Here is a 17,787-nt window from a genome sequence, read left to right on the forward strand (position 1 = left end):
ATCCCCATGTCCCGGCCAAATCCCAATGTGGGAACTGCAATTGCAATTGGATGAGGTTTTTACCGGGTCCATTGACATCGGTGGGATTTGGCTGCTCGCTGCAGCCGAGTCAGGTCATCCCTATCTGCCTTCAGAACGTTGGCCTTCCAAATCACAGCTCCGGTCACTGGGACCAGCTCTTGTTCTCACCTCCCAGAATGTCTCTTACGGAATTTATCACAAGCCAAACATTGCAAAACTTCACTCGTGCTGGAGACCAAACCCAATTTTTCTTACTTCTACATTTCTGTAGCATGTTCACAGCAGTTCTGACTTCACATATATGTGTTTTTGTGGTATTAGGGGCTTTTAGAAACAATTTTTCTCTTATAAATACAATCCTGAATTTTCTGAGGCTTTCCTTTGTGGTTGTTTTGGCCAAATAGACACTTCTTTCCTGTCGTTCTAATTTGTATTATGGTTGTGTTCAGTAACGATTGCCACTGGTTTAGGTGGGATGCAAACACAATGCACAGAGAGAATCCTTACCCAGAAAACCTGTTTTTATTCTGGCTGAAGGGAGGAATCAATACACGTTGTACTGTCTCATAGGTTTATCCAAAAAAAAAAAAAAAAAAGGGCATTTTTTCTGTGTCAGTAGTTTATAGTGTATGTCCTTATTCCTAATTATATTCCCGATTCTTTGCCTAACCTGTCATGAATAAAGGCAAGTGCGTTTCTGAAATAAGGGAATTAGTATCCTGGGCAATATTTGTGAGGAATCCCAGACACAGAATTCGAGTGCTATCCAGACAAGTCCCTTTGGCCCTTTGCCACTTGTGAGTGGCCCCATCGTAACCTCCAGCCATCATGCAAGTGTTGGAAAGTCATCAAATGGCTGATGAGTTAATCACTAGGAAGTTGTCTCCCAACGTGAAGGATTTAGATTAAAGTAGAGAAAGCGCAGAGAAAAATCATTTACAGCAAGGAGTGTGAAGCAAGAAAGCTGGAGAGGGACTTTGTACAAGGGCATGTAGTGATAGGATGAGGGTAATGGCTTCAAACCAAAAGAGGGGAGATTTAGATGAGGTCTCAGGAAGAAATTCTTTCCCGTGAGGGTGGTGAGACCCTGGCCCAGGTTGCCCAGAGAAGCTGTGGATGCCCCATCCCTGGAGGGGTTCAAGGCCAGGCTGGAGGGGGCTTTGAGCAACCTGGTCTGGTGGGAGGTGTCCCTGCCCAGGGCAGGGGGGTGGGACTGGATGATCTTTAAGGTCCCTTCCAACCCAAACCATTCTACAATTCTATGATAACATGGGTACTTCAAAAATTACTTGAAATAAGCTTTTTAAACATTCGAATCTTAAAAAAGAATTCAGGTGAAGGTCTTAATTTGCTTGTATTGTGATACCAAAAGAGCAGAACTTGATGCCAGCCTCTGAGTTATCTCCTTCCCTGGAGGGGTTCAAGGCCAGGCTGGATGGAGCTTTGAGCAACCTGGTCTGGTGGGAGGTGTCCCTGCCCACGGCAGGGGGTTGGAACTAGATGATCTTGAAGGTCCCTTCCAACGCAAACCTTTCTATGATTCTATGAATTATCACGGGACATTCGGGGTTCCTTGAAGAACTTGCCTTGCTTGAAGACCAGACTGATTGCCCAGCTTGAGGAAAGCTCTGCACAGCCCTGCTGCTCCTGGGAGCAATCATGGCATGGCCAAAGCTCTCAGCAGAGCTGCTGCACCTCTCACAGCAGAAAGATGTCCAAGAGTGTGAACAGACTTTTCCTTGGACCTAACTGAGGCCCTGGAAACATTTTCAGTTGCTATGAAAAAGCATCAAGTTACAGACAACAATTTCAAAATCTTTTGGCAAGCAGAATAATTTGAGTTTAAGGAACTGCTTAACTGGAATTTCACCCAGTCGTGACTGCCTTTTAAGATCGTTGGCAGCAAGTGCCCACAAACAGGTTTCGTGTATTAACTGAGGTGGAATAAATACGCCTTTATTTCCAGCTGCTATTTCAAAGGCTATGGAAATATCAGAAACAAATTGTTATCCAGCCGTGCCTTAATGGCAGCGCTACGAACCTGCTTTCAATCGGGCTGCTACAGGGTGTTGCCTCGTGCCATTCCAGAGGTGACTTCTTAGCTCCTCGTGCTCTTGAGGTTTGATCCAAGCCACGCTCAAATTAATAGGTTCTCGCTAACTTCACCTGGGCTCAGATCCCATACTTGAAACCCTGGTTAATTAAAAAAAAAAAAAAAAAAGAAAAATTGGGACCAGAATGCCAGGATACAGCCAGGGATGTTGTAGGAAACACAACGGAGCCCACATCAGAGAAAATACTGTAAGAACAGTGGTGTGCATGCCTGAATGGTTCGTTCCTGCACGGCAATTACGTGCTGTTTCACATTGTTGTTTTGTGGGGAAAACACATTCTTGAACGTCAGGAAACAAATCGGCAGTTTTAACCTTGATTTCAAACAGAGAGAGTGTTTTGACGTGAATTGATTCACTTCAATTAGGGTTTTGCTTATTTAGCTAGCCGTGATTAAAACCAGCCTTGCCACAAATATAAAAATACAGAAATGGGAATGCCAGATAGAAAATAGAAATTGCCCGTATGGTTTGTACCAGTGTGACGCCTTTTGGCTGCAGGCTTCTCCGTTGGGGTGGGAGGAGAACAGGTAGCGCCATTTGGGGCACAAGTAGTCATCGCGATGCATCTGTCTCTGTATTTAAACAACGTGTTTTTAATTGGTATTAAGTCCTGTTCCTAATTATAGTATCAGTGGGCAGAGCTTGACCGCAGATGTCCCTGTGCCTGAATTTCTGATCTGAAGAGCAAAAGATGATGGGTTTCTATCTCCGCGCGGCTACTGGAAACATATCGAAGAAGAAATCCCAGGGCATAGTAATGCTGGGGTATGTCCACTTTGCTGCCCGTTCCGTCACTGCTGTCCGTCTGTCTCAAAAACAGTGTCAAAAGGGGTGTTCCCTCATTCCCAGGCCTTGCTCCGACCTAATTAGGACCTGCCAGAGGTGGGGAGCCTTTTTGAAATCCTACGTGTATGTAACGAGGGCCTGAGTCATCCCAGGGAAATGCCACCCCAGGGAAAATCCCCAGTGGCATCATCGGGCTTTGGCACCCGGCCAGAGTCTGGGAAACTTCCTTATTTCTCTCTCCTACACAGGGGATGTTCCCCAGCTCTGCCGAGGCAGATGAGAACATAAATCTTGTCCGCAGCTATCTGGTATGAGTAATTTTTCCAAAAGTAAATAAATCATCCCCGTTTCCTCTTACCCACAGCACCTGGCAAACTGCTAACTGAAAAACTGAGAAAACGTTGTCTCATTTGTGAGCCAACTTAAACCCTGCTACAAATCTTTCTTTTTAATTCCTTGTTAGAAAACAGAACCAACTGAAACTGGCTGGCAGAGGAAATGTCCCCCACCCCCCCTTTATTTCCACCCCCACCCCCCCACCTGGCTTAGTACTGTAACTGCCAGTTTCTGTTTTCGCCTCTGTAGAATTATATGCCTTTATTTGAAACTTTTGACAAATCAGTCTATTTTCATTCTCCCTCTGCCATAAATTCAATCCATATGTCTTAAAACGTCCTTTCATAGCTTTAACAGGGAAAAGGAAGTGGCTCCGGCTCTGTGTCGGGAGGCTAGAGTGTATTTAGAGCGAGCTCTTCTCGTTTGCATGCGTCGCTTCTGTTAGCCCTTAAAGCCTCGACTTCCTAATTATTCAGGTTACAGAGGGCATTGGCAGAGTTTTCCCCGGGAACTAACAGTGATGTACAGTGAAGAAGCGCAACGGGGATAAATCGTTCCCTTATCCTCCAAAATATCCGGGAAGTTTTTGATGCAGCCCTCGGCGTTACCACCAAGCAGGATGCGAAGCGGATGTGAGAAGGGTTAGGAGAGATCAAATTCGGCGTAAAATTTCAAAAGAAAACCTCAAGACAAAAGCAACAAAGCTCTCGCACGACGCGCCGCCGTTCAGCTGGCAGGGGTTTGTTTGCCAAGAAGCCACAGCACCTACGTGACAGGAGGTCACTGCAACGGGAGTAAAGCGTCTCCACATCTGAGGCTGAACCGGGGTCAGAAGGTGAGGCTGGGAAGGAAACGCGGGTCTAAGCTGGAAGATACTGGTCTGGCTGCACGTGGATCAAAGCTGGAAAATCAAAAATACAGGATGCAGCAGGGTAAAAGCACGGGCAGTCGTGGCTGTGAGTGTCCTCGTCTGAAATCACAGAAAATTTGGGGCTAGGGCACGCTCAGATTGTGGGATAGACCAGTAATTAAAAAAATGGTAGCGACTGAACACAGCTGGGCTTCCCGGTTCAAGAAAGACAGGGAACTGCTGGAGAGGGCACCGCAAAGGGCTACAAAGATGCTGAGGGGACTAGAACATCTCTCTTACGAGGAAAGGCTGAGGGACTTGGGTCTTTTTAGTCTGGAGAAGAGAAGACCGAGGGGGGATCTGATCAACACCTATAAATACTTAAAGGGTGGGTGTCAGGAGGATGGGGCCAGTCTTTTTTCAGTGGTGCCCAGTGACAGGACAAGAGGAAATGGGCACAAACTTGAACATTGGAAGCTCCATCTAAACATGAGGAGGAACTTCTTCACTTTGAGGGTGGCAGAGCCCTGGAAGAGGCTGCCCAGGGAAGTGGTGGAGTCACCATCCCTTGGAAGTATTTAGAAGACGGGTAGACGTGGTGCTGAGGGACATGGTTTAGTGGTGGTTTGGGTAGTGTTAGGTTGGTGGTTGGACTCGATGATCTTAAAGGTCCCTTCCAACCAAAACGATTCTATTCACCTAATGGATTTCTGGGAGAATGCAGGGGAGGGGATTTGGTTTTGGCTCTGTGTTGCGCTGACTTACATTGCGGCTGCAGATCGGCCAAGCTCGACCAAAGATAACGGGTGAAAAGGCTGCCTGGGGGGGGTGAATGCTCCCCTTTTAGAGACCACCTGCATCTTAATGTGAGACAGTATGTCGAGTTTTTTATAGCATCCCTGGTCTTTGCTGCAATTCCCAGCCAATTCACCCAAATGGTCTCTAATTTGCCGGCAATGGAAATGAGTTGTCGGGATACGTGAAAAAGAGGATGGGGCTCCGATTAACAGCTCCTCAAAACTGCTTGCAAATCCGTCGTCCTGCTCAGTTACTGCGAATTAATGTCCCTGTGTGCAAGAAGAGAAAATGGAAGGAGTGTGTCTGTGTGGTGACTGCGCGTGTGCGATGTGATTATCTTTTCTAATCTCTCTGTCTCACAGAGGGGTGATTTATGGAGATGAAAATATCGCCAACCTTAAAACGTGTGGGCGTCGTTTGGCGTATCCAGAGGTTCGCGCATGTAGAAACCACCGTCTGTGCGTGCGGGTTCAAAGCCCTGGCACAGCCCCCTGGTTTTGTTTTCAGAGTTGCAGAGGTTTGCAGCTCCCGTTTACCTTAGATGGAGACTTTGAGGTTGATCTTCCACACCTCCGAAAATTAGGCCTTTCCAGCCAGCAATCTGCAGACAGCTGTTCCAGAGCGAGCTGCCTGTGCGCAGCCGCCTTGTTGTATAAACAACATTAGAGACTTCGCTAAAGCTTTTCATGTAGTTTTATCTCAACTGCAATTTGTTTCTAGTTTTTCAAGGCTGTGGAAACATCCAGCCTCACCCCCTGGAGCCTGGTTTCACCGTTTCATCCATTCCAATGATATTTAAAGTACTGTTTGACTTTATTTGAACTGTTCAAAAGACCTCAAGTGCCCCAAGAAAGGTACAAATGTGTTCAAATTCTCTCTCTCTCCTATCAGTAGAAATTTGCTTTTCGGCTCCTGTGACTTCAGGTGTAAGAGGACTGTTCCTTGCTCTCTTCCCCAGGTGTCCTGTCCCTGCCTGCCTACTTCAGCCCCTACAACGACGGCTCCGTGAGCAGCGATGGACGGGCTGATGCTTACGCCCAGCTGGAACTCCGAACTTTAGAGCAATCTCTGTTGGCGACTTGCGTTGGAAGCATCTCCGAACTGAGTAAGTTTTGGGTATAAGCGACCGTGGGGTTCTCTTAGGGAAGCAGGAGAGCCAGGCCCGTTGCCGTTGTTGACAGTTGTGTAAGATTTAATTGTCTCGTGGTGCTGTTTATGAAAATCGGGTTGTTTCATTAGGCTACTTTATATTTAATTCCCCTTGGAGATGTATAAGATGTGGCTTTTCTTGCCTTTTGGTAGTGGTGTTAGTGCCAACAGAAGGTGGGTGCTTTTGCTTAGATGCCGCTGGAGGTTTTCTCGTACTTTTGTGGAACACAGCGGAGGCACCTCCCTCAGATGGCAAAGAGGGTTCTCTTTGTTAGGGTTTGTGCGGTGGAAGTGTCAAGGGTGCAGGATATTCAAGGAAAAGCTTTTTGGTTACTTAAAAAACAAAAAGCGGCAACAAAAAAAAATATCCGAGAGCACTTTGGTAACAAAAACGTGTTCAAACCCTTCTTTTTTAATGCTAACCAAATGAAATGTTCCATTCCTAGACTACTCAAAAGCCCCTTTAAAGTAAACAAAAATGATTTGTGTTTTCCCGGTCTACTTTTCCCTTGCAACATTTCTGCTGGCATCGCTTTCTTAGTCTCCACCATCCGAATGCTAATGAATGTCAGGGCCAGCGAGGAGTTTGTGGGTTTCGCCATTTATTTTGCAACCTGCCTTAATTTGAGGTTTTCAAATTCCTTTAACACACCTCTATTTATCCTGGAACACAAGAGAACATTTGTAGCATGGGCCCAAGGTTGAATACAGCTTCCTCTCTCTCTTCCCCCGTCCCTGCTTTGGCCAACTTGGTCATTACATCTAGTGAATAAATCTCCTGATACAGATGCCTACTATTTTTTTTTTTTTTAAATAAATAAAAAAAAATGTTGCTGCATGTTGCCAGAAAAATAAAGAGAGTGAGTGTGCAAAGGAGAAGGAACGTTATTCTGAGCTGAAAATTTGAATTCCAGCTGCATTTCTGCTATAACTGTGCAGATTTCTGTGTTAGTACCAGCGCTGGAGGATTCATGATGCTCTCGTAAAACGTTGGGATCCTGGAGAGTCGGGAGCTACTGAAGTGGGAAGGCAGAGATGTTAGAAGGGTTTTCTGTTCTGAAGTGGATCCTTAAATTGAACGTACACCAAACGAGTGGCACAGCATCACATTGCAAACTGAGATATTTTTAATCCTCTTATCGATCTGAACCACTAATAATATTGTCATATTTAGACATAGAGTAGCTTTGTGGGGGATTCTCCCCCGCAGGTTTAGCTGCAGGTTATTTGGCAAATTCAGCGTATTGCTGTTAGATAGAAATGAACAAATAATAACTTCCTAAGAACCTCAGAGAGAGGTGTGGCTAACTGATACGTGGCACGGCAAAGTTCAGGTCGCTTTCTCAGGAACCAGCTTTGCGATGGGGCGACTGTTTCAGTTCCATCCTTTCCCAGTATTGTAACTGTGGGACACAATAGAGTAGCATTTCCTCTGAGAGTTTTAGGGGACTGTAAAACATAAAGCAACAGAGGATTCTCCCAAGGAAAAAATAGATTTCAGCTATGTATAGTAATCTTTAGTAATCGTTCAGCTCAAGTTGTCCCAGTACTCAAAGAAGTAGTGTCTGAAATCTTCATGACCAAGCTCTTGAGAGTTTGTAACGCACCACAATAAAAGAAGAGTAAACTTCTTTTTACACAAAGACCAGCTTTGTGTGCCTGAAGCGCTGCTGTCCTGGGGTCATTGCGCTGTCAACTTTTTAAAAATCTGCAGTCTCAAAATCCTTTCCGAGTAGGAACTGTGTAATACAGGTCACCTTCTTCCAGGCCCCCTCAAGTCCACCAGTGCCCTGACACAGAGGCAGGTTGGCTCCAGTTCAAAGACCACGAGGACTGAGCAGCCCAGAAAGCTCCTGGATTGAGCTTCTTACAAGGCTCAGGGGCAAATTTCTGGCAAGTTGTGTCAGTCGGCGTGATAAAGATTGGCTTTTTAATAGGAGAATCAGGTCTTGTTATCCTGGAGAAACCTGCAGCTAGGGAGAGAATGAGAGAAGCAGACCCCTAAGAGAAGGGATTTCTCTGTTGAACATAACCTCATTAAACCTCATTAATTTGTCGCAAGTGCCTGGGTGGGAGGGTAGAAAGTCATCGCCCACTTGAAAGAAATGGGAACAATCTCTTAACGTAAAATAGTGATGCTGTAAAGTATTTGTACTGGTGTTACTGGCCTTGCCTTGTAAAATCTATGCTCCCAGCTTGGGCTGCGAACATTTTACAAAGATATCAGTAGTTTTTATAGGCGGGAAAGAAACTGGTACACGTGATTGGAAAGAAGAGAAAGCCAGCATTAAAACAGGGTAGAAAAATCACTGTAAAGCTGTGGTTCTGAATATATGGTGACTGAGAGAAGTTTCATTCTCTATTTTCTAACTAAAACTTGTCGTTGGAAAGAAAGTTAAATTTCCCATGCAACAACCTGCAAAGTGGCAGCTTGAGGACAGTTTATGCCTTTGTGGAGGAATAAGAATATGTGCACACAAGAGACATTTCTCTGAGCTGCGAGAGATTTTATTTAGTTCCAAAGGTGTACTCAAGAGGGCTGTGGATGAATAATAAAGAGATGCTTTTCCGTTCTTCCTCTTTGTGCAGGTGATTTGGTATCCCGAGCAATGCACCACATGCAGTGCCTGAACACCATCCGCCCAGGAATGAGCCCCATCCGGCAAACCCGGCAGCAGCAGCCCATCTCCTGGTCCCCCGATGCTCTCCACACCCTCTACTACTTCTTACGCTGCCCTCAGATGGAGTCCATGGAGAACCCCAACCTCGACCCTCCAAGAATGACCCTGAACAATGAACGGTACGTAGGGGTTGGCCAACTGTTAGTAGGCAGGGAGTTGGGCTGAGAAGGTCTCCTTTTGTAGAGTCACTGCGTGTGCGTGGGCAGCTCAGGCTGCTTTGTGGGATGCTACCTATCAGGCATCAGTTATTCCTGCAGTCACGCCAGGTTACGTTGTCAGCCCTGCCAAATTTACGAAGCCTTGGAATTGGAACTGGAAAGTGAGCTGTTTTTTCATGCAATCTTTCCGAGCGAGGCATATACTCTGTGCTGCCAACAAGGCTTGTCTAGAGACGCTGCCAAAAGTACGTGTGGTTGCCTAAAGCAGTAAAGACCTCACCAAAGAAAATGTTACCTTCTGAATGGCGCCAATTAACAATTGTCATCATTCTCGGGAAAAGCAGTGTGGAGAGGTTCGAAGGGATTTATGAACATCCTTCTTAAGGATTACTTCAGCTGATGCTGTGTGTCTGGTATAGAAAGAAATTTATACAGGAAGCCAGTAACTAAACAGAAAATGCAGTGGGTCTCCCTACCTTCTGCCAGCATCATAACTGACTCTGAAAGTAGGCCCATTATTAGAGTGGGTCAGAAATTTTCCAGCGGGATGTTTTTTCTGTTAGAAACCTCCCTGGTTTCCTTCCTGCCCAGCTCCTTGGCCGTCTGCCTGACAGGCTGGTGGCAGCGGAGTGCTGAGGAGCCCTCGGAGCTCTGGCCACAAGTTGAGTTCCTTGACGGGTCAGCAGCTCCTGCTCCTCAGCTCAAAGGCAGACCGATAGCTGCCCGCCTTCCACTTGCATCCTGCGGGGAGACCCAGACCTCTCTGGCCTTGTGAGGTTTCCCCAGTTTGAAATGCATATCCAGTTGTGTAATTATTTCAGAATAAATGGGAAATTCTGGTTTCTGATTAACTCTTTCTAGTATTTGTAATTGCTTGCTTTTTGGACGTCGTTGAGCTTGCTGGACATCAGACCAGCAGGAGAGTCAGGTCTTGTTATCCTGGAGAAACCTACAGCTAGAGAGAGAACGAGAGATTCTCTCTCTCTATCCTGGCCCTTCCCAAAAGCAGCCCGTGGTTGGGAAGCTTTGTAGTGTAGTGAGGTGTGGAAGCCTGGGGTGGAGGCCACATTCACAAACCAAAAAAAAAGTAAGGTGCTTGTTGGACAGATAAGCAGGGAGAGAAGAACATCTCTGTAAATAGTGTGGTTTCTTCTTGCCACCTTGGGTTTTACTGCACTGAGCTCCAGCTTCTAAATTTGATATGAAATCATGGTAACGTACAAATAATCAATTCTTAAAATTCATTCTAAAAAAACCTACAAAAGTTAGCCCTGTCCCTCTCTTTCCTTTCTTCTTTTGCATATGTGGGGATTATGGTGTTTTTTCCTCTGCTCCATGCTGGATGGCATGTTTTGGGTTATTTTTTATTGAGACACTTCCTGATTGCTCTCTGAAGACCACACTGTCTTCAGCCTGTGCATTTCTGATGCTGCGGGTCAACCTTTGCTGGCTGACTTCAGCAGCCCTAAAAAGCTTCTTGTAGCTGCCTTCACCACCATGGGAGCTGTGGCTGATGGCTTCATGGCCAGAGCTTGGCTGGCCAGGAGTGAGAGGACCACTTGATAGATTGAACTGTCTCCTCCTAAAGCTCTGAATTTTCAGGCCAGGGTGCAGAAAAACATACTGGACAGAAGGTAGCCTCTATAATCTCAGTGCTGGTAAGTTACTTTAAAGGAAACTTCAAATAAGAAGAAAAAGATAAAGTTATCAGTTCTAAGGTGCCTGTTCTGCCACAATATTTTGCATGTGGCTGGTCTGTGTAGCTGCCTCCACCTGTCACTTGTTTGCATTTTCTCTTGGTTCCAGAACCATCTTTCTGCACTTTACTGTAGTTTGTACTGGACCGACTCCTTTGAGGTCTCAATAAAAAAGGTTGTCTTTCTGTTTGTCTGATCCTCCCCCAAAATCCTTTTGAAAAGAACAATCTGTGAGCAGAACTGTAGCATCAGAGAGAACTGATGAACGTGTGTGGAGAACCAAGAGGAATTAAGTGAAGTTGAATAAAATAGCAATAGGAAGAGGCACGGCTGCACAACTCGGAGCCCGATGGTAGCTCTGGGCTCGCTAATCTTAATCGAATTCCCTACCCAGTGCAAGATGGTTTATTTTGCATTTCATGTTTGCACACTGTGCAAAAAACCAAGTTTTTATGGGGCCAGGTTCTGTAAAGTTGTACCACTAGTTCCCACCCTCGTGCAGCTGAAGCTGCTAAACAGCTTGTATCAGAAACGTAGATGAAGCTATTTTGTGTTGTGCTCTTTTCAGTACTTTCAGTGTAATGATGTTACTGCAGCTACTTGTTTTGTAAACCGGGGATAATAAATGAGTTAAATCAGGAGGGCAGTTATCTCTCCAATTGCTCCCAAACAATGCTCTTCACGTGGTTCACTGGAGGGTTTTTGGAATGCAGGCTGAAACTCTATTCTGTTTTAAAATCCGCACTAGATCCTGTAACAGCTGGTGTAAGGGAAATTTCTGCCATTTTTTTCTGACCAGTACTTAGCTGTAAAGGAAATTAAAGAGGATATATTAAAATGGAGCAAAAACTGACATTAGGGGGGGAAAAAAAAACAAACCAAACAAAAACAGAACTGGAGGACTATCAGTTTAACTAATTGGCTTTGAAAAGTTTATGAAACCTGGAAATAAAATTAATAGTGCCCGGTGTACCAGAAATGAACGCCCAGCCCTACCTTTCATTTGTTCCAAGATGTATTTGTGTGTGTCTTACTGCACTGACCTGTGCACACATTATTTAGCATAACCAGGGGGATAAACAGAATCATAGAATGAATCATAGAATGGTTAGAGTTGGAAGGGAGCTTAAAGATCATCTAGTTCCAACCCCCCCTGCCACGGGCAGGGACACAAATATTGCTAGGAGCGTTTTTTAGAGGAGATAGTTTACTCTTTCTTCGCTGAACAGGAGAGATGGTCGAGCGTGTGCGATGCCAGACTCATGACGTGATCGATGAGGGCGCTGATTCACCTGATGTGACTTGGCAAAGCTGTGCAGCCCAGGTTTCTTTTCATTCTCTCCTGAGCTGTGCTAAATCAGCTGCAAACTCTGCACTGATCTTTGGTGCATTTATGCTCCATCTCTGGAATATACCTGTTACGTGCACTGGGATCCCAGTTTGTTGTCTACTGCAAAAAAAAACAACCCTCGGTCACAAACAAGGGCAATAACTCCGACCTGTTCTGCATTTGCTGTGCTTTAGTTTCTAGGCTGCGGTGTAAACCTGTCGGTGTTGAACACCAATCTGAAAATTAGCAAAAAGAGGCTGTTAGAGCTGCAGACATGGGAAACCATAACCTTGGGAAGATCTGTGAGTCGCGTTGATTCAGTGGAAGGCACCGCAGTTGTTGAGTACATCTGGAGACCTGACAACCTACTGTCCATCTTGCTTGGCTTTCTCTTGGCTGTGAGCTTTCTGTGTGTCACACTGCCGTGCAAAGTGCTCTGAAAATCACAACGCTCTAGGGTCTGGAAGGTCTTTACTTGCTTCACTTCAGCACGAAGGCAAGCATGGAATTCAGGTTCTGAAACCCAGAATTCAGGTTCTGAAACCATGTCTGGTGGAGGGTGTCATATGCCATAAAGGGCTTTAAAAAAACACAAGCCGAGCTTCTGAACGTACCCTGCAGCAAGGTATGAAAACGTACACGCGTGCAGTTAGGTGTGTGAGGCACCCCAATGACCAGAGAGAGCTTAAACTCATATAAACTACGTGCCTTATCCACACTAAACACTTTGGCAACTAAAGAACTGGGGTGGGTAAACTGTAGAGTCCTGCAGGAACGGGGTGGATGTCGGCATCTCTCTAGAGGGGCAGATAGAGGAGCTTTCTGTTCTGGCCTCCAGAATGAATGATCTGTGAATGTGGGTGATGGAATGTGAATGATTCAATAGATTGAAACTCTGGAAAGTTTGTGGGTTGGTTATACCTGGTTCTGATGTCAGGTAAAGGCACTGAAGCAGAAGAAGGAGAGGAGGCAGAATTAGAGAGAAAGCACCCAGGTAGCGTAAGCAAAACATCTGAAACAGAATGATAGAATTGTCTAGGTTGGAAGGGACCTTTAAGATCATCTAGTCCAGCCATCAACCTAACTCTGATAAAAACCATCACTAAACCATGTCTCTAAGCACTAGGTCAACCTGTCTTTTAAATACCTCCAGGGATGGTGCCTCAACCACTTCCCTGGACAGCCCATCCCAATGCTTGATAACCCTCCCAGTGTAAACATTTTTCCTAATATCCAATCTGAACCTCCCCTGATGCAACTTGAGGCCATTTCCTCTTGTCCCATCACCTGTGACTTGGGAGAAGAGACCGGCTCCCACCTCTCTACACCCTCCTTTCGGGGAGTTGTAGAGAGCGAGAAGATCTCCCCTCAGCCTCCTTGTCTCCAGGCTGAACACCCCCAGCTCCCTCAGCCTCTCCTCATAAGGCTTACTCTCCAGCCCCCTCACCAGCTTCATTGCCCTTCTCTAGACCTGCTCCAGCCCCTCAATGTCTTTTTTGTGGGAAGGGGCCCAAAACTGGGCACAGCACTCGAGGTGGGGCCTCACCAGTGCCCAGTACAGGGGGACTCCTGTACTCCACAGGCAAATGCAGCTGCTTCTGTGTGACTGAGCCGTGACCCAGTTGGAACCCCAAAATGACCGTATTTGCTGCACGGACAGTAAACCATCTACCGTTTGGTGTCAAATAGGCCACCTGAGGAAGTGTTTTGCAAATAGAAAGTGCCGCTTGTGCGATACTTCGGCAAACTAATTAGCCCCTGAGGTGAGAACAAGCTGCTTCTCTCCGTACCGATACACCTGCCCGCCCCGAAGGCTGAGAGCTCAGCTGGGGCATCAGAGAGCGCATCTGGCTTCGGTGCTGCAAAAAAACTGTCTCTGCTGGGCAGTAAGATTTTTAGAGCTTCTCGGAGATCACAGCCTGCGTTGTGTCAGAGGTCAGACAGTGTAGTTTTGGCCCATGAAGCGTGAGCAGACACGTGGAACTCCCTCTCTCGCTGCTCTGGGTTTTTTCCCATCGCTTATGTCAGGCTGGCTGAGCTCGGGAGCACTCCACGGTGTGAGATCATGTCCTGGAGTAACAGAGCATATTTGCCGGGATTGTTTGGGATACAGTGACTTGAGAAGGGCCATCCAAAGGTAAACGAAGATTCTTTCTCCCTTCTTCGCTTTTTCCCAAGTGGAATATAAAGCATTTGTCTTATTTTTAATGGTGTGTCAAGGCGAGAATGCTCTCTCTGAGATACTTATCTTAGGGAGTATTTATCTGCTCCCTATAGAGCACAAATCAAGGTCAATATTATAGTCTCATTTTACAGCTGGGTGGACTAGTCTACCCTTGGCCAGGATAGTGGTCTGGCCTCAAAGCTAGGAAAAGGCACCATTGACTGCCCTCGTTCTATCTCTTTGGTTATGATGTGTGTCCAGTGTTTGCTGTAGGAAAGTTAACATGATCTAATACCTAAGAATAGGCAAAAAAATTGGATCCTGCTTCCTCGTGTGGCTGAGTGTGTATCTTTGGTAGGGTGAGCTTCCTCCTCTTCCAGCTACCCTATTCAACAAAACCTCTATAAATTACCCTTGCCTGTTGTTGATCTTGTTGACCTGTAGAACGTTCTAAAAGCTATTCCGAGCTCATTCATCAGAGCCCGCGGATCCAGCCCTGTCAGACCTTTCTGAGCTATCCATGTTGCAGACGTGCCAAGTTTTACACATTGTCTGAGTTTGCTGGTGCGGTATTTTATTCCAAATGTCAATGAGTATGAAACAATTTACATCAGCAGAAGCACTCAGACTGTACCCATCTGACTCTGCCGGTGAAAATCCAGTAAAAAGGCTCGTGAAATTCCAGAGCTGATGTAGGATTTGTTGGCTGCCAACAGTAAAATCTGGGGCTTGCCAATTTGTTGGAAATTCGCAGCTCTTCGGCTGGAAAAGCTGCGGACACTGCAAGAAGCCGACTGCAATCATGCAGCGGGTCACCTCATAAGGAAAGAGAGAGCTTCATTCTGTTTTCCACATGCAGGCATCTAGAAGGCTTCTCTCAGATTTGCTCCTTCTCCAGAGGAGTCTGTTTTGTGCTGCGATTGTAAACCTGGGGTCACTCAGTCTCCCCCTTGACGCATGAAATCCTTTGGAAAGGCTGCAGCTCCTTCTGCTTTCAGCTGGATGGCAGCTTTTATCTCCAAGGTTCAAAAGGGACCTAAGATTTTTTTCTTCTTCTAACAGTTCTCCCGTTACATCTGTCACCTCCCGTGACCCAGGGCCCACGGATAAGTGTGCAAACTATATTTTTCAATAGGGTCAAGGAAGAGAAATGGTGTAGTCCCTGCCCTCCTGTGCCACGTTAGCTGGGCAGCAGGAAGGAGCTGAGCTATCTACTTGGGGTTTCTCTCTGCGGAGTGTTTCCAGCAACGCCTGCTCTGAAACATTATTTATTGGGAAAGGATGAGAAATGCATCTCATGCTGCCAGAAGAAAAGGTTGTAGCCCTTTCATGCTATTTTTGAGTGCTGTTTGCTCAAATGCTGTATTCTTCCAATATTTGAGCTATTGATTCAAATGGTCATTAGCTAGAACACTCAATTATTAATTTTTTTGTCTTGTGGCATATAATCCAAATTTACTCTGGCTAGCATGGAAACCACAGATGGGTCTAAATCAATAGTTCCTGATACAGCGTCAAAATCCTGTCCAAGCATCCCGTGATTCAATTGTGATCAAGTTTGCATCTTGACTCTTAGACTTAAATGCTCATGCTCAGACCAGACTGAGTAGAACAATGGCCTCATGACCTTCTTTTATCTTATATACTTTGTAAAATTCACTCTGTCCTCAGATACATCCGAGATGTGCCAGTGACTTGTACTGAGAGAAGAATCATCTCCGAGTAGTGTGCGCATCCGCTTCGCTACAGCGCTCCTTCCAGGAGCCTTCTGGCGTGGTTCCCCTATCGAGAGTCTTGCAGTGATTGATGCAGGGACCCCCGTGCTGTGGCTATTTCTAAATCCCCAGTGACCACCTGATGAAGATGAGCCTCCTCATCACATTTTCTAAATTTCATGTTTGGAAAAAGCATTACTTTGATCTTACTGAGTGCTTTTTAACTTGATGATCTCTAGGGTGCATCGTTAGAAATAATTGGAGCCTCCAGCTCTTTCCCTCACGGTTAGCTGCTTCCTTCCCCTGTGTTCAAAAACACAGGCACAACTAAATCTTCATTCTGAAATTGCTTGAGACGGGAGTGATTTGGTCAGGTGGGTGCAACGATACCAATTCGTATTAAAGAGAATATTAATGTTGCAGTTACTAGCGTGAGTTGTCTCCAGAAAGTCTTGTTCTGTGTTCATGGGCATCCAACCAGCAGAAAAGGAAGGAAAACCAGGACTAATCTGCAGAGCCTTCTGTTGAGGCCTGTGTTTGCTTGAGCTGCATCCTCAGCGTCACTGAGAAGTATCGCTGCTTTCAGAGCTGGTTAAAGCTCTTCAGAACAAATCTTTTCTCCAGATGGATGTTTCCAGACTCTCACTGCTCTGTCATGAGGCTTTTTTCCCCTCTACTCTTTTTAACTGCAGGTTTATGGAATTTTATTAAGTGTGATAGCTACATCATTGTCTGTCTTTTAGATTTATCTGTGGCCTAGCCTTTCCTAATTCAAATTTAATATATTTATGTCTGAATTCTTCTATTTTACAGCCATATCCCATTGTTACCATGCTGCATCGGGAACAGAACTTGATACACTTAGTTGAGTGAGCTGTGTCTTTGAAAAGGTCTGCAGTAAAATAAGCTCTGGGATCTCGTCTGAGAGATCTCAATATCTTCCTATTCTGTCTACAGCTGCCTCACCAATCAAGAATAGGTATATAGGAATAGTAAAAGTAGACCTAATTCATTTACTTGAGAAAGAATGGTGCTGCAGTTGTACATTCATGTTTAACAGTACTTAAATCCATGGAGAGTATCCCTGAAGCCAGGGGGGTGATTATAGGAACACGTATCAGTGAGCATATTCCAGTCCCACCCCCATGCAATAGCCTCATTTATTTGTATATTTATTTCATTCCCAGAGCTAGTTTGATATAAATATACTGATTAAATACAGGGAAACAGAAGGAAGCTTTACATTGAACTGTGCCATTATGGCATTGCTTGTTCAGGGTGGACATAAAAATGTGCCCCTCTTTATTTTAAAGAAGAAAAAGCTATTTTGCTATTGATGAAAGATTAGTTTGGTAGATTTATTAGAAGAATAAGGCAGCTATAAACATTAAGATCAGCTTCCTTCACCAACACTAAGGAGAAGAGGCTGTTACCATGTATTTTTGCCTGCTTCAGACTTTGACCGGTTAATGTCAGACTTAATTGTGACTTTGAGATATTCATTCACAAGGAAGATGGAGCGAATGGCCCTTGTTTCAGAGGCCAATAAGCTACAATCAACATGTACCTATTGATTAAAATTAACCGTTCATCGGCAGTGCTCTTCCTGACCTTGGACAGGATTTTGTATTTGAGCCCATACTAAGTAGTTGCGATATATTGAATATCTTCTGCGGTTTTGAGAGTTGAGAATGTATATTATTGAACAGGAGGAGTCAATAGCTTTATCACGCTTACGGTGAGCAACGTTCACCTTCCTGCTCTTTATGGTGACATCTCATCACTTATGACAGCAGTAGCGTCTAGCCAAAAAACCCCAGAACTGCTTAGAAACAGAGTCAGGTCCCTGCTAGTGGGACTCCTTCCACATAGTGCTCCTGGTATCCTCACTGCTAGACTCAAGAGAGATCCAGGATGAAATGTTTATTTATTACTCCATGTCTGTGTGTCCACGCACACTCTGAGCCCCATAGCACTGGGTATGGGAA

General features: G+C 45.4%; 1 protein-coding gene across 1 annotated transcript in view; it reads left to right on the top strand.

Moving 5' to 3' along the window:
* ABTB2 (ankyrin repeat and BTB domain containing 2) overlaps positions 1-17,787 on the top strand; it is a 140,493-nt gene that overhangs the window by 80,523 nt on the left and 42,183 nt on the right. The window contains exons 2-3 of the mRNA XM_074148857.1: positions 5,864-6,010; positions 8,644-8,854. Coding sequence (XP_074004958.1) covers positions 5,864-6,010; positions 8,644-8,854 — 358 coding nt within the window. The remainder of the gene's footprint in view (positions 1-5,863; positions 6,011-8,643; positions 8,855-17,787) is intronic.

Source organism: Numenius arquata, chromosome 6 (genome assembly GCF_964106895.1).
Source record: "Numenius arquata chromosome 6, bNumArq3.hap1.1, whole genome shotgun sequence".
NCBI classification, from domain to species: domain Eukaryota; kingdom Metazoa; phylum Chordata; class Aves; order Charadriiformes; family Scolopacidae; genus Numenius; species Numenius arquata.